This window comes from Camelus dromedarius, chromosome 27 (assembly GCF_036321535.1).
Source record: "Camelus dromedarius isolate mCamDro1 chromosome 27, mCamDro1.pat, whole genome shotgun sequence".
In the NCBI taxonomy this organism is placed as follows: Eukaryota; Metazoa; Chordata; class Mammalia; order Artiodactyla; family Camelidae; genus Camelus; species Camelus dromedarius.
Genome location: NC_087462.1, coordinates 18,236,604 through 18,250,767, shown reverse-complemented (window position 1 = coordinate 18,250,767; position 14,164 = coordinate 18,236,604). Strand labels below are relative to the sequence as shown.

The window sequence follows — 14,164 nt, the reverse complement described above, 5'->3', positions numbered from 1 at the left end:
CAGTGCTCACACCCCCACCCTACTGTGCCGTCTGATCACCTGCTGTGGCCTAAGAGGAACATTTGCCCACGCCAAAACTTCTGCTGAGAGCTGATTTTATCTTCATCTAAGTATTCGGAAAGGAGAAACTGAAAAGCAAAACCCTCCCACACACTGGACACGACTGCTGACAACCTTAAAGGGAATGTAAGCAAACAAATGTAAACACACATGACAAACATTGTGCAGGACATATGCTGTACAAATATTTATAGCTGCGTGCTTTGCATTCTTGAATACTCTCGGCCGGCCCTCTGGAGACCAATTTGCGAATAAGGCTTTCCACCCGAATGTCTGGCTGAGCGCTGGGGCGTCGGATTAAGTGCTGCGAATGTCTGTTTTGAGGACATCCTGAGTTCTCACACCAGCCCGAGGCTCTGTATTGATCCTTTTCCTTGCCATGAATTTTGCCTGAATAAACCAGCTCAGGTTTCAGTGACAACAACATTTAGCTGTAAAATGCTAACCTATACACTGAGGCCAAGCCAAAAAAAAAAAAAAAAAAAGCAAAAGAAGAGGTCACGGAAGGAAAGGGACAGACACTGAAAAGCTAACTGTTCTGGTGTAAAGAAATAACACCACCACGTCCTATTACGGGCGACTGTGCCAGGCAAAGCTCTCAAGGTGGAGATGACACCACTCAACATCACCCTGAAGGCATCTGGCATTCAAGAAGCAGGAGAGGGAACGGGGAGAGCAAATCTGTATGAGCAGAGGCACGCGAGGGGGGGCCCTGTCCCCCAGAGCAGTGGCGGGGTCCCTTACAGGCAGCGTTTTGCCATCCTCCGCGCACACACACATGATCACTTCCACGTTCCTCTGCGTGGTCTTGTTGTACTTGTCAAAGTCGCCTTGTAAGAGCGTGATGTAGATGTCGTTCCTGACGTCCCCTGAGGCAGAGGGAGAGAGAGGCAAGAGTTGGAGCCTGTGCTGCAGGAGAGACTGACTGGCGGGTGGGCGCGGGGAGTGGGGGAGTTGGAGGAAGCGCCCCAACCTTGACTGACGTCTGCTAATGAAGTTAAAATCAGAACTTCCTAGTTGGAAAAGCATTTTCACCTCACCTGGGAGGCTGGGGCGGTAGGTTAACTAGGGGATGGAGGAACGCTGGGAAGTTAGTTGCAAAAAGGGAGGCAGCATGGTCACAACTGGCCATGTTTCTCTGTCCATTAAAGTCATTTAATTTTCATCCTCTAGTGACACCTTCTGGGAAGGCAAAGGAAAGCTCCAATTGAATTGATCTTGGTGCATGAATCACAACCACAGACCGTGGTTTCCACAGATCTTTCACCGTGAGAAAGCAGACAGAGTGATTTTCCGTGTGTGTCCAGGGAACACGGGGTCAGGGACGAGGTGTGGAGGGCCTTCAGGAATGGGCGTGACAACTAAAACTCCTACAGGGGAATGCACAAGGGACTGACGTCTTGGGTAAAGCAGGCATAAGTAAATTACCACACAGGCCTCCAGTGGACCACCACTGAACTGGGGCCAGCAGGAGTAGGTCAGTGAGACTGGCTGTGGACACACATCCTAGACTTGAGTTTAAGGTGAAAAGGGAAGTTTCAGAAGAGCGCTATTATCCAATTTCATTTATTTTCTTTTATTACACAGACACTTGGAAAATATGTATAGTCGTGGTTACTTCTGGAGACAAAGATTTGAGAGAGCTTTTAACGCTTCACTTTATACCTTTTCGTGCTATTTGAACGTTTTAAAATAAGCACGGACTCTTTTGATAATAAAAAAAAAATACCTTGCCAATTTCTGGGGCGACGATATTCACCCCAGAAAGAGTAAAATTATTCCACATGTATTAAAGTAGAAAGGATGTCCACGATAAATTTTTTAAGTGATAAAGTGAGCTGCAGAACACTATGCAAAGTGTATCAAGTAATGGTACATAAAGCATACACAGTGTGACTCCATCTGTGGGGTGGCAAGTGCCTGTGTGTATAGCTATGTGTCTGTGTTTATTATGTGAATGCATAGAAGATTTTTGGATGCACAATTGTTTTCAGCAGTTATCTTCAGGGAGAGAAATAGAGAAAAGCAGTAGAAAAGGAAGGAGTTGACTCTTCTCAGAGAAAATGGATCCACAGGCTAGACCACCCCCCACCCCCACCCCAGGGGGAAGGAGGACCTGGCATGATGATCTCCGGGAAGCCCAGCTTCCTGGCCACCACGGTGGTCCTGTCCACCAGGTGTGGGTAGTCCTTGCGGATCTGAATGATGTCACCCACGAGCATCTTCATGGTCACCCAGAGGCCTGGAAGGGAACGTTCACAGTGAAGAGCCTACTGCTCCAAGGTGTCCTCTCAGCCTCGCCCTCCCACCATCTCCCCCTTGTCTCTCTCTGGAGGAGACCACAGAAGCAGAGACGAGCAACTGCAGATGCAGCGAGCCAGCCCCAGGGGAGGACGGAAGGCGGGATGCAGAGGGGCTCTGGAGAGAGACACCTCCGGTTTGAATCCCACTGGTTACTTTTAGCAGGGTCAGCTTCTGTCAAATTATCACACCCCTCTAAGCCCAGCCTTTGTAAAGTGGGGCTGATACCACCCATCTCACAGGACTGTGGGAAGGATGAAATCACACAAGGAAACATTTTCCAGTGCCTGACACATGGGAGACAGTCAGGATATACCAATTCGTCTCTTCCTTCAGGCACGAGGACATGCTTCCCCTTTGCTTCCCAGATAGAGATGTGGTTTCTATCTCTGTGGATCACATGCCCCCATTCTTCACAAAGGCCTGTCTGGAAGGAAGGGTATGTTTCCCAGGGTTTAGGAATTTGATCTGTTTGCCACAGAATCAAGGGATCTCAAGCTGCAGTCAGGCCCAGCCCACGTGGCCTCTTGGCACTGTACCTTGCCCTCCACTGTCGCCCTTGGAGGCTGTGACTTTGCCCAGCAGGCTGTGTAGGAAGTCATTCTCAGCTGTCACCCTGAAAACGAAGAGAGAGCACAAAATGCTTGCATTGTACCCCCTTGGGGTTCCTACCTTGTGGTTTCAGGGGCTCTAGAAAGTTGCCCAGCCCATTCATACGCCTTAGGGGAAAAGTGAACCTGCCTATGTCAGTCCAGAGAGCACACGTGCCATCAAGAAGCATATCTCTCTTTTTCACAAAGAAACACGGCTCTGAAATTTGGGGAACGCCAATGCTACAAGTAGAGACCATTTTTTATTCCTAGGAAGACTCTTAAAAAGGAAGGACTCCCAAGCCCTCAAAACGAGTATCTGTTCAGCAAGGTGGCCAAGGCTTTAGCTGCTCATGCTAATCACATGGCCTTAATCAGAGTCACTGACCTCGTTATCTGTAACAAAACACCATCCTCCTTAGACAAAATGAGGACAGTGTTCTCAAACTGGGGGGCCTGCTTCCTCAAACTTTTTTTAGATCAAGGGAAGGACATTTACCTTCCTCACTACCCTCCTCTCAAGTCATGGATATTTCTGCCCACGGGAACCAGGTCTGGATTCCCCGTTTTATGCTCCTGATATACTGCTATTAACCTGTCATACTTGTAACTCATGCATTGATCTTTTCTTGATGACTTGTTTAATTCCCCATCGAAATACAAGCCCCATGAAGACAGGGCCGCGTCTATCGTGTTTACCACCTTATCATGCCTAACACAACGCCCCGCCCGCTGCCAGCCTTCAATCAAAGTCTGTTGAATAAATAACCTCGAGGAATGAATAGGTGAAAAGCTGGCTGGTTTCGAATGCTTCTGAGACCACGACTCTCTCGTCTCGCTCTCCTCTTGGGAGGTGCTACCTGCCTCTCATCAGTTCAGGGAACCAGCCCACCCTGCTCTCGAGCAGCCCTCAGTCAGAAAGGGTGCGGTGCAGGGGAACGGAAAGAAAGGGGCCATCCTCACGGGTGAAAGGGGATGAAGTGCTGCTTCTCTTCATCGCTCTCGGCTTTCCCCTTGATGATGTCTGTTATATCCATAACTAGAAAGAGAAGAGAAATAAATTAATGGCTTACGCCCTCCTGCTCCCAGGAAGGGATGACAGTGGGCTGAGACTGTAGGGCAGGAGGCTGGGACAGGAAAGCCTGAAAACGCCAGCCAGCCAGCATCGGACAGCATGCACACAGCAAAGGCAGCACCGGGAAACGCCGCTGGGTGCACCGCGCTGGGACGTCAGCAGCCAGGGCAACATCCAGGCGCCCAGGGCTTAGCAGAGGCCAAGAGGAAAGAGTCAGAGCTGTGCCTACGGAATGAAGCAATTAGGCTCGGATCTGACATACCTGTACTGGAGGTCTACTGTGCCAACAAAACCCAAGTGCAGTGACTTCCTGTGGGATCTGAAAATCTACCCACCCTCTTTTCATAACGTGCTCATAGGCACAGACATGTATCTGTGGATCCCTGAACCCTGCATCTCCAGAGGGATCCTGAATCTTATGAAACATCTTAAATCAGCCACCAAAGCCCATAAAACCAAGGTGACGAACTCTTGCACTAGAGCTGGGATTACAGAAATCGGGGAGAGGCACTGAGACCTGCTAGCCAAATAGAGCCAAACCCCTGGTCACATGAAATTCCTCAAGCACTCCAGGCCCTGGTCAGGGAACCACTGAAATTGTGTGGGAAAGAATCAACTGACTGCAAGCTCAAGAGGGGAGTTAGGGAGTTGAGAGAAAGAGGAAGAACCGTTATTTGAAGCTGAACAACTTCTATTCTTTGTGATGAACAGACCTCCCTCACCCACTCTCAGTGAGCATGATTTAGACAGGCCAACCTCCCTCTGGCTCCAGCGTTGTTCACATGGCCTGGAGGACCAGAGAACCACAACCCCTTGCCCAGAACAAGCGCTCTGGGGATGAGCACATGACCTATATTTCAGCTCCGGGGACTTCTGCTGAAATTAATGGGAAAGACGAGCCCTCTTTCCCTGGACTGCTAAACTGGAAGGCTGCAAGCTTGGAAGAGCTGGCCGTTACTTTGCCAACTAATAAGAACGATGAATAAGCCTCAGATGGCAAAGCGTTCCCGTCCTTGTATGTCTCATACCTCAGTATCTAATGGTTTAATGGCTAACTTTGGTTTGTGTCTCTAAGTTAAGGCCTTGGATGTGGTGTAATTGTCCTTAAAAGAAATAAAATGGTTCTGCTGATAAGAAATAAAAAGATCTTCAGAATAAGCCAACAAGAGGACACAGATGCTGAGAGGTAGAGAGACGTAAATTCACTTGAGTTCCTGGATCCAGCTATGCCTGAAGCAATCTATCCCTGATCCTTTCAGTTATACCAGATTTGCTGTCACCTGAAACCAAAACAGAGAGGCAACTACACTTGGAGACAAAGACACATTTTGGGGTAAGGCTGATGGACCCTCACTGCCTTAAAAGGGACATTGTGAGGTCAGGACTGTCGCTCATACAGAATCAAAGCATTTAGAGCAGGTCATGGATCAACCAGGTCCAAGTCTCCCATTTTACAGATAATGAAACTAAGGCAGTGGGGAAAATGTTTTTCCAAGATCGCCTAGCTAGCTCGCTAGCAATAACGCCAAGCTGAAACACCAGTTCGCTCAGTATAAGCTAACTTCTTCCACTCCACCACTTTGCAAGCAGTGCAGGGGACTAGTTGGAGAGCGAGCTGGTTTGTGATGACAGAAGATCAGGGCGCCCTGAAGTGGGAAACCTGAAACACTGGGTTTAGATAGGGCACACAGGCACTGTAAGTGGTACACAACTAAACTGTTACATTTTAACAGAAAGAAGTAAAATTGGCATATCAAATTGCTATTTCCACACGTATCCAAATTTTCTTTTAAGAATAAAAATGTACTTTAGTTTGAATACAATGGGTTAATTAAAAGAAAATATATTAGGCAAATAACAGTGCAAGTGACAGTCAAATATAACAAAAACCATAAAAGTGGGACAGGAATGATGAAGTCTTGGAAAACCCAAGAAGAGCTAAGGCTTGGAGAAGGATGCAAAGGTGATGCTGCCTTAAAGCAGCCTCGCTCAGTCACACCAACTCTCCGAACGTCTACTTCCATCTGGAATTTCAATGCGTGGTCGGTGACTCATTCAGTGTAACTGCATTTCCTGTCGTAGTTTGTTTTTTTTTTTTAAGTGATTTGCTCCTCGTAATTAGATCCCACCCGTTTGTTCCTTGTTTTTCGCCGTGCTGGGGAGTGAAGGCACCCCCTGCTCAGACTGCACCGTGGTCCCAATGCTCTGCTCCAGACTCGGGGATTTCATTATTCACTGTCTGCATTATAAATCTGGACTTAAAATCACCAATCATTTTGATTTAGACACCAGAAATGTAGGAATTAAGGGCTGTCTGGCATAATTTGGGGTTGGAGGGAGGGCAAGGAAGAGACAGGGAAAAAAAATCTTTAAAATTCAGTGGTATCAAATGTGTGCTCCAGTAACAGCTAGTGTGAGTGATGTGCCCTCACCTGCCACCCCAAAGGGCCGCCTCAGACCCTGCGTGCACTTCTTTGTGTTCGTATCCTTAAGATCCATCTTCCCAACTCGGACTATTTGGCAAATCAAGTAAATTTTATCCCTGTTGAGGTCTTTGTTTCCAAGATCCTGTAGGGTAAGAAACCAATAGTTACACATCATGTGTTTAATGGAAAAAAAGTAGAAAAGGAAACGTGGTAACAGGAAATTCTGGGTGTGGGGGGTGTGTGTGTGCTTAGCACTTGGTGTGCATGGACCAATCATACAGGCAGTCCTGGGAAAGGTGGAAAACAAAGCTATCACACCCATTTCACACGTAAGGAAGGTGAGTTTTGGAAAGGAAACTGAGTGACAGGACTCTGATGTTCAACCTTGATTCTTCCACCTCAAGCTGATGGGAAGAGAAGGAGGGAGGGACAGTATCAGTTATACGGGCAGAAGTCCCGGTATGCCAGCTGATGGATCCAGACTACAGGTGACTTCATCCAACTGGTCACTGCTCAGCACCTCTGAGGGAGAAGGCAAAGGGGAGAGGGGAGAATCCTAAGAACAATAATTACCATTTACTGAGCACCTAACGTACTTATATCACTCAGGGCTGCCTTGCTGTGGCACCAAACAACCCCTACATGCCGGAGCTGCTAACACAACAGACGTTTACATCCAGCTCAGGCTGCAGGTCCAACGCAGATGGTGGGGGCTCCACTCACTCACTCACTCTGGATGGATGATCTATCTTGTCATAAGAGGTGCATCCACTGTCCCCATGGCTGGGGAAAGGAACAGGGCAAATCACTCACTGGCTCTTAACGCTTAAACCCAGAAGAGACGCGCATCACTTCTGCTCAATCTCACTGGCCAAATCAAGGCGCATGGCCACACCTAACTTCAAGGGGGACAGGGGAGAGCACTCGATGGTGTGCTCAGGAGGAGGGATGCTGAAACTAGTGAACTACGCCGACGTCTCAGGCACTGTGGTAAGTGTCTCCCACGTCACCTTCCCTGACAACTCTCTGGAGTACTATTATCAATATGACTACTGCAGCCCCATTTTACAAATGGGGAAGCTGAGACACAAGGAAGATAAGGGGCTTCCCCAAGGTCATGACTTTAGTCCCTGGAGACACTGTCCGGTCACTCTGACCCCAAAGTCCATAAACCTAATTGCCACAGTACATTTCTTTCACCATCCAAAGGCACACAGGAGGGAAAACCACTTGGGCCTCCTCAGCATCTGACTGCCCTGCTCAGATCCAAAAGCTTCAGTGTTCCTGGGAACCCCTTCCAGCTGCAATCAGCTGGAAAAGGAACATCAAGGCATGTTGGTGGTAACAAAGCCCAACCTCACTAGAGAAGAGCTGCTTCTCTTCTGAGTTAATCCTCATGCTGGCATATGCACTGGGAACAGCCTGACATGAGAGCCAGGGCCGGAGTAAAGCAGGCATCCCCCACCTCTCACTGTGGCTGGTGTGGCAGGAAGAGGCCCGGGGTGTACAGAGCCTCTGGGAACAAGACATAGCCTCAATGTGGGTCACACCTTCCTGCCAGGAGGCTGTGGTGGTTAAATTTTGTGTCAACTTGGATAGACTATGGTGCTTAGCTGCTTGATCAAACATGAGTCTAGATGCCGCTGGGAGGTATTTTGTAGGTCTACTTGGCACCTAGAGTCAGCTGACTTTAGGTAAAGAACATTACTTTCCATTATGTTGGTGGGCCTTGTCCAACTAGTTGAAGGTCTTAAAAGCAAAACCTGAGGTTTCCCAGAGAAGAAGGAATTCTGCCTCAAGACTGTAGTATAGAAATCCTGCCTGGGTTTCCAGCCTGCTATCCGACCCTACAGATTTCAAACCTGCCAGCCTTCACAACTGCACGAGCCAAATCCTTAAAATAAATCAATGTATTTATATATCTTATTGGTTCAGTTTCCCTGGAGAACATTCACTGATTCAAGGGCTATCCTTTCACCAGCTCAAGGAATGGATGGCTGCTCCCCCACTGCCCAAAGTCTCTCCATCAGGCAGGGAGAGAGGGAAGGTAGGGGAAGAGGGGGCTTTCTGACCAAGGAGGCCTCTCCACTCATCTGCATTTCCTGCCTTGCCCCGTAGGCAACTGACTTTGAGATTCTGGTGATCTCACGTCCAGATGATGGGATAGCCTCTTTTCTGGCCTGCCTGAGTTCTTCCGCCAACTTACCTTGAAAGCCCCCTGAAACTCATCTTTAGAAGCCACGTTCATTATTTCATTTCTCTCCCCAACAATGTTAACAGCTCCCTATTTCCTACCCTGTTACTGCTCATCTTCCCCGGCTGACGTGAAAGTCAGACATGATATGTTTCCAGCTGTCCTATCCCACCGATTCCCCACTATTCTCGGCATGTAAGTACCCTATTTTTGTCACAAAGATTTCTTAATTGCTCCACAAGCACACAATGCACACTTTCAACCCTGGATCTTTCTTCCAAAGCGCCCCCCTCGTCTGTACCTCCACCTCTAAAGGCTTACCTCTTAATCCTCTATATGTCTAAATCCTTTCCATCCTGAAAAGCTGAAGTCTCGCTTCCCTCATCATGACCTCCATCCCTAATTACTTCTCTCCTCCAGGATTTTTCATACTTTCGACATACCTAGATTGGTATCTTTCAGAGGCATTCCAGAGCCACAGAGGCCTTGCCACCTGACAGGTGTCCCTACCTAAATGTCATGGGATGAATTATGTCCCCCGCCCTGCCACTGCCCAAATTCTTCATGTTGAAGTCCTAACCCCCATCTCTTTGACTGTATTTGGAGACAGAGCCTTTAAAGAGTGGACTAAGCTAAAATAAGGTCACTAGGGTGTGCTCTAATCCCACATGACTGGTGTCCTTTTAAGAAGAGGAGTTTAGGACAGAGACACAGAAGGAAAGTCATGTGCACACGCAGGGAGAAGGTGGCCATCCACAAGCCAAGGAGAGAGGCCTCGGGAGAAACCAACACTTCCAACACCTTGATCTTGGACTTGCAGCCTCCGGAACCGTGAGAGAATAAATTTCTGTTCTTTAAGCCACCCAGTCTGTGGCAGTCTGTACTGACAGTCCTAGCAAACGAAATAAGGTTTGTAGGTGACAGACACAGATAAACGTGTAAGGTTTCCAGGTGAGCCCCCATCCCACCCCTCTTCTCTGAAAAAATTTCACTCGCTCAAAGGAAGACACAAGATCGTTCAAAGCTGCCCCATCAGAGAAACTTGGTACCAGAGATGCTTAAGGATACGAAAGTGAGCAAAAACACTTGCACACAGGCTATTCTCCGGAGGGCAGGTAAACGGGCCATCTCAGAACCAGGCTTCCGTGTGTGCCCCCAGTCGTTTCTACTTTGGCCTCACATGTTGGAAGAGGCTGAGGTAGGACCAGGAAGCTTGAAATACATGTCACCTGATGTAGTAATTCACTAGTAGTCCTTCTATCATTCAGTTTTGTTCCCCAGTGTGCCAGCAGCAACCCCCAAGCTGGGCCAAGTCTTAGGGAACCTCATGTTATCTGCTACTTTTTTTTTTTTTTTTTACAGGGCCAAGTCTTAGGGAACCTCATGTTATCTGCTACTTTTTTTTTTTTTTTTTTTTTTTTTACAGGGCCAAGGAGGGTGAATGCTTATCAAGGAGACAGAAGGGAAATCCACCATCAGCCCAACCTACATGCCAGCTCCTCAGGCCCTGCCCCTAAGGGGGAAACCAGGAAGAGCTAACATCCAGAGGCAAGAGAAATGAGGCCAGCAAGGCACGTGCCTGCCAAGTCTCCTCTCTCGCTTAGACATCACCTCGATGCCCAGCTGAAAGTAATGCCCAGCCAAACGCCATCACATCACCCTGTTTTAATTACCTGCATTGCATGGCTTGTCTTCTGACATCTCTCTTGTCTTATTCATTGAATTATTTTCTGAATCCCACCCCCCATCACATCCTTCACATCCTGAGAGCAGAGGCCTATCAGCTTATTTGCTCCTGAATCCCCAGCACGTAGCACAGAGCTCACACACAGTAGGTACTCACTGGGTAGCTCGTTTGTGTGTTTGTTTTTGGTGAGGGAAGGTCATTAGGTTGTTTACTTACTCTCTGAGGAGGTACTGGGGATTGAACCCAGGACCTCATGCATGCTAAGCATGCGTTCTACCATTTTGAGCTATACCCTCCCCGCCCCCATCGGGTAGCTCTTGGAGCAATAAAAGCAGCTGGAGCACCATGAGCTTCCTTGTCCCAAAATGAAGACTGCCATCATTTTAAGACGGAAGCATCAGCCTGTGGAGCCAGGCAACCAAGGTTCTTGAGCTCATTTGCTGTGGGAAGAAGAGGTGGTAGCATGGGCAGAATTCCATGAAGGCAGGATCACGCTCTCATTACTATGGAGAGACACAAATTTACTGATGCCCTTTTCCATGTGTTTACATCATGAGCTGGTTCTCTGCAAAATGAACCACTGATTGATTCCCTGTCCCTCTCCCTCTCGTGAAACATCTGTCTCCTGGTTTAACTAGGAAGCCCCGTGGGACCCTCTTATTTATCAAGAAAATAGCTAGGCTCCTCCTTCTAACTAATAATAGATAAACAGCATCGAGGCACATTCATACATGCCAAGAAAACTCTGTCTAAGCAATTAGGATCTATGATCTTATTCCATTGCCTCTGGCCCATTTTTCCAGGAAGTAACAAACAAAATAAATCAGCTGCACTCCAATCTAATTGTAACATAACATAAGACACGGAACTTAATGGGCTGTAACTGGAAAATTATTGTAGAGCAACGTAGGTTAATCTAGCATGTCGGTCACTCCTGGATCAAACCCACCAGTCTGATCAATGCCCAAATCTCTCCCTGGCTCCTCCTCTGTAATCTCCCTTGCTAACACAGGCAACACAGTGAAAAATCTCATAAATGTTCTTCACCCCGAAGACGCCTGCAGGAAACACCAACAGCCTTCGATATCGTAAGATCATGCACTCTGAACACACCCTTGTGGGAACAGGACAAGAGAGCAGTTTCTGCTGGAAAAGATAAGACTTATCTTCTTTTTCCCACTGTTTCTTTTTTTCTAGAGCTAAAGAGCCAGCTTACTCTCAGAAATCAATCATCCAAATTACAATTTATTTTAACATTTCTACATATGTCCTGCCCAGTGAAGACTGGTATTTAGAAGGATGATCCCAGGGACCTGTAAGATCTTCAGTAGTCTGTGACTTAATTAAGCTCAGAATATCCAATGTGCCAAGGCAGCCAGTGTTCTAGGAAGGCCTTTTTTTCAATCTGATGTATTTTAGAAAGGTTTTTAGAAGGTCTGAACCAAAGACAGGAAATCAGGTTAACCAGGAATTAACCAGAAAATCAGAATAGATGCTGTACCCAACTCACCTAGACATTATTGCTGGAAGACATCATTGTGCTAGTTTACACAGCACTCTGAGTTGTGTGCACATGAGAGAGAAAGAGAGAGGGAAGCGGGGAAGAAAGAGTGAGGAGAAGGTTCAGCTTCCCAAAAGCTTCCTCAGGGCACACGAAGACCTCCATCTCCTCTGAATCTCTGCAGAGAGGCCAGAACCCAGCTCTGCACCAAGGCCACACTCCCTCCTGATCGACTGACCAGCCTCATCTCCCAGAACATATGAGTGTGGGACATGGTCCCAAGAGGGCAGTGCACACCTACCGTGAAGACCACCTTCAGGTTGTTGAGCATCTCGATCTCCTTTGGGAAGCCCCTGCTGCCCCATCGCACCAGGTAGTTCTCGCTGTGGGAAGAGGGGTGGTGACCCATTACTGCCAGGGGTCTCAGCAGTCATTCAGTAAAAATACTCACTGAGTCTCTGCTGTGTGCCTGACACCATGCTGGCCGCTGGGCACACGTGAGTGATTGAGACAGACTCTCCCTGTCTGTCCCTCCCTCCAAGAGACCACGCCCCATCAGGGAGACAGACTTAGACAACCAGGAGCAAGGAATTACTAATGTGTATTCGTGAACTCTTTCCTTCCATCTGCTAAGCAAATTCTAACCCAGCTGCCTACTATGTTCGAAGAGCGGCAGCATTCTCTGTAGAGGTGATAAAGAGTGGCAGAAGTGAGAGGGAAAGGATTTTCATATGTTTTGCTGGACATTAAGAATTTATTTGCCCTTTCCACCCTACACTCCTTTCAAGATTGAGTGAAGATTTGAATTATTTTAAGTTAATTATCCATTGGAGGTAGGACCATTTCCTTGAATGGAATGTCACACGTTGATGGGTCATAGGGGGCCTCAGCCATGATGTGAGATACACTTAGGTGATGATCTAAATGCAATCGTGACAAGTATTTGTATGTAATTGTGCTATAAATAAAAAGTTTAGGATGCTGTGAGAATGTACAGCAGAAGAACCAGGCCTAGTCTTTGCTGAGGATATGCCATGTAAATAAAGTTGGTCAGGAAAAGAGATGCGGAAAAGGGAAATGTTTCAGGCAAAGCATTTGTGCGTGCAAAGGCCCTGAGGCAGGTTGGAGCTTGCTGCATCTAAAAAAAAACAGATCCAAGGGGAAAGTGGTAAAAGAAAAATTATAGAGATGGGCCAGAGCATGTAGGCCTCATAGGATTTAAGGATTTTGACTTGACCCTAATAGGAGTGAAAACCCATTGAAGGGTTTTATGAGGGGCAGTCACACAGTTCTGACATCTGGTCATTTAACATCTCACATCTTCTAGCAACCATCCCACAACCCCATGTGGCTCACGCTAGTCAGGCTAGTTGTACCAGCAACATCAAGACGTCCAGCCCTTCTGTACCGTAGGAGAAGCTTAGTACAGTTTGCTGAGCTGAGTCATCAGGTTTTCCATGCCATCCAGGAGCCTAGAATTGGTTCTAAACAAACGCCCATTATATTGAAATAGGATATAAACAAAATAAATCTCAAAAACCAAGTCAGCCCAAAAAGGCATAATAAGAGAATTCGGCAAAGTTAAGGGGAACTGCCTTGTTTTCAGAGGTCTGTTCTCTTGATGTCCTGTTCTCCTCCCTTCGCTCACCCCTAAAAGACTAATGAGAACAGTCTGAGCAGAGCTCAACGGGGAATTGGGACTTGCAACAAAAAGAACACACTATCCCAGATTAACCAATGGTTAAAATTTAATTAAGTTCAATGTACTTTTTTTCCCCCAGTAAGATCTAAAAGTTGTAGTGGAATTTGCAGCAAACTAGCCAAAAAGCCACCAATGCTCCATCCAAAAAAAAAAATTTTTTTTATGTTTTTTCCCATTGGTTATTTCTGGACTGTCATAGTGAAACACCTGGGTATTTCCCAGGACTTTTAATCACATGCAGCACACCAGGCTAGGTCTAAACCATAGGCACCAGCAATTTTCTTCTAGGGGAAATGGAATCATAAATAAGAAAAGCAATTTAGAGAGCTGAACTGGCCCCATCCATCTTTGCCCAGGAAGACCTAGGTGGTGAATCTGAAGGCCCACCTGGCACCAAGACAGGCTAGACCTCCTCCACATGACACCCTCCTCAGGGGGAAGAGGAGAACCGTTCCAACTGCCTCGAGTTCTTTTTGGAAATTAGCCTTGTCACTGGCCCAATGCCTGAGCTGCTTCTTTTTTTGTCCTACAAAAATTTAAAGTGTCCCAAATCAGATCTCTCCAGGCATCCATTGGAACCGGATCATGATTCATCCCAACACTGAAAGGTCAGTCCCAGGTGAATTCT

General features: G+C 47.2%; 1 protein-coding gene across 1 annotated transcript in view; it reads right to left on the bottom strand.

Moving 5' to 3' along the window:
* Window positions 1-14,164, bottom strand: part of DOCK2 (dedicator of cytokinesis 2) — a 371,400-nt gene that overhangs the window by 317,059 nt on the left and 40,177 nt on the right. The window contains exons 9-14 of the mRNA XM_010980444.3: window positions 12,136-12,217; window positions 6,459-6,594; window positions 3,915-3,990; window positions 2,901-2,977; window positions 2,177-2,302; window positions 805-929 (exon numbers count right to left, since the gene is read on the bottom strand). Coding sequence (XP_010978746.3) covers window positions 805-929; window positions 2,177-2,302; window positions 2,901-2,977; window positions 3,915-3,990; window positions 6,459-6,594; window positions 12,136-12,217 — 622 coding nt within the window. The remainder of the gene's footprint in view (window positions 1-804; window positions 930-2,176; window positions 2,303-2,900; window positions 2,978-3,914; window positions 3,991-6,458; window positions 6,595-12,135; window positions 12,218-14,164) is intronic.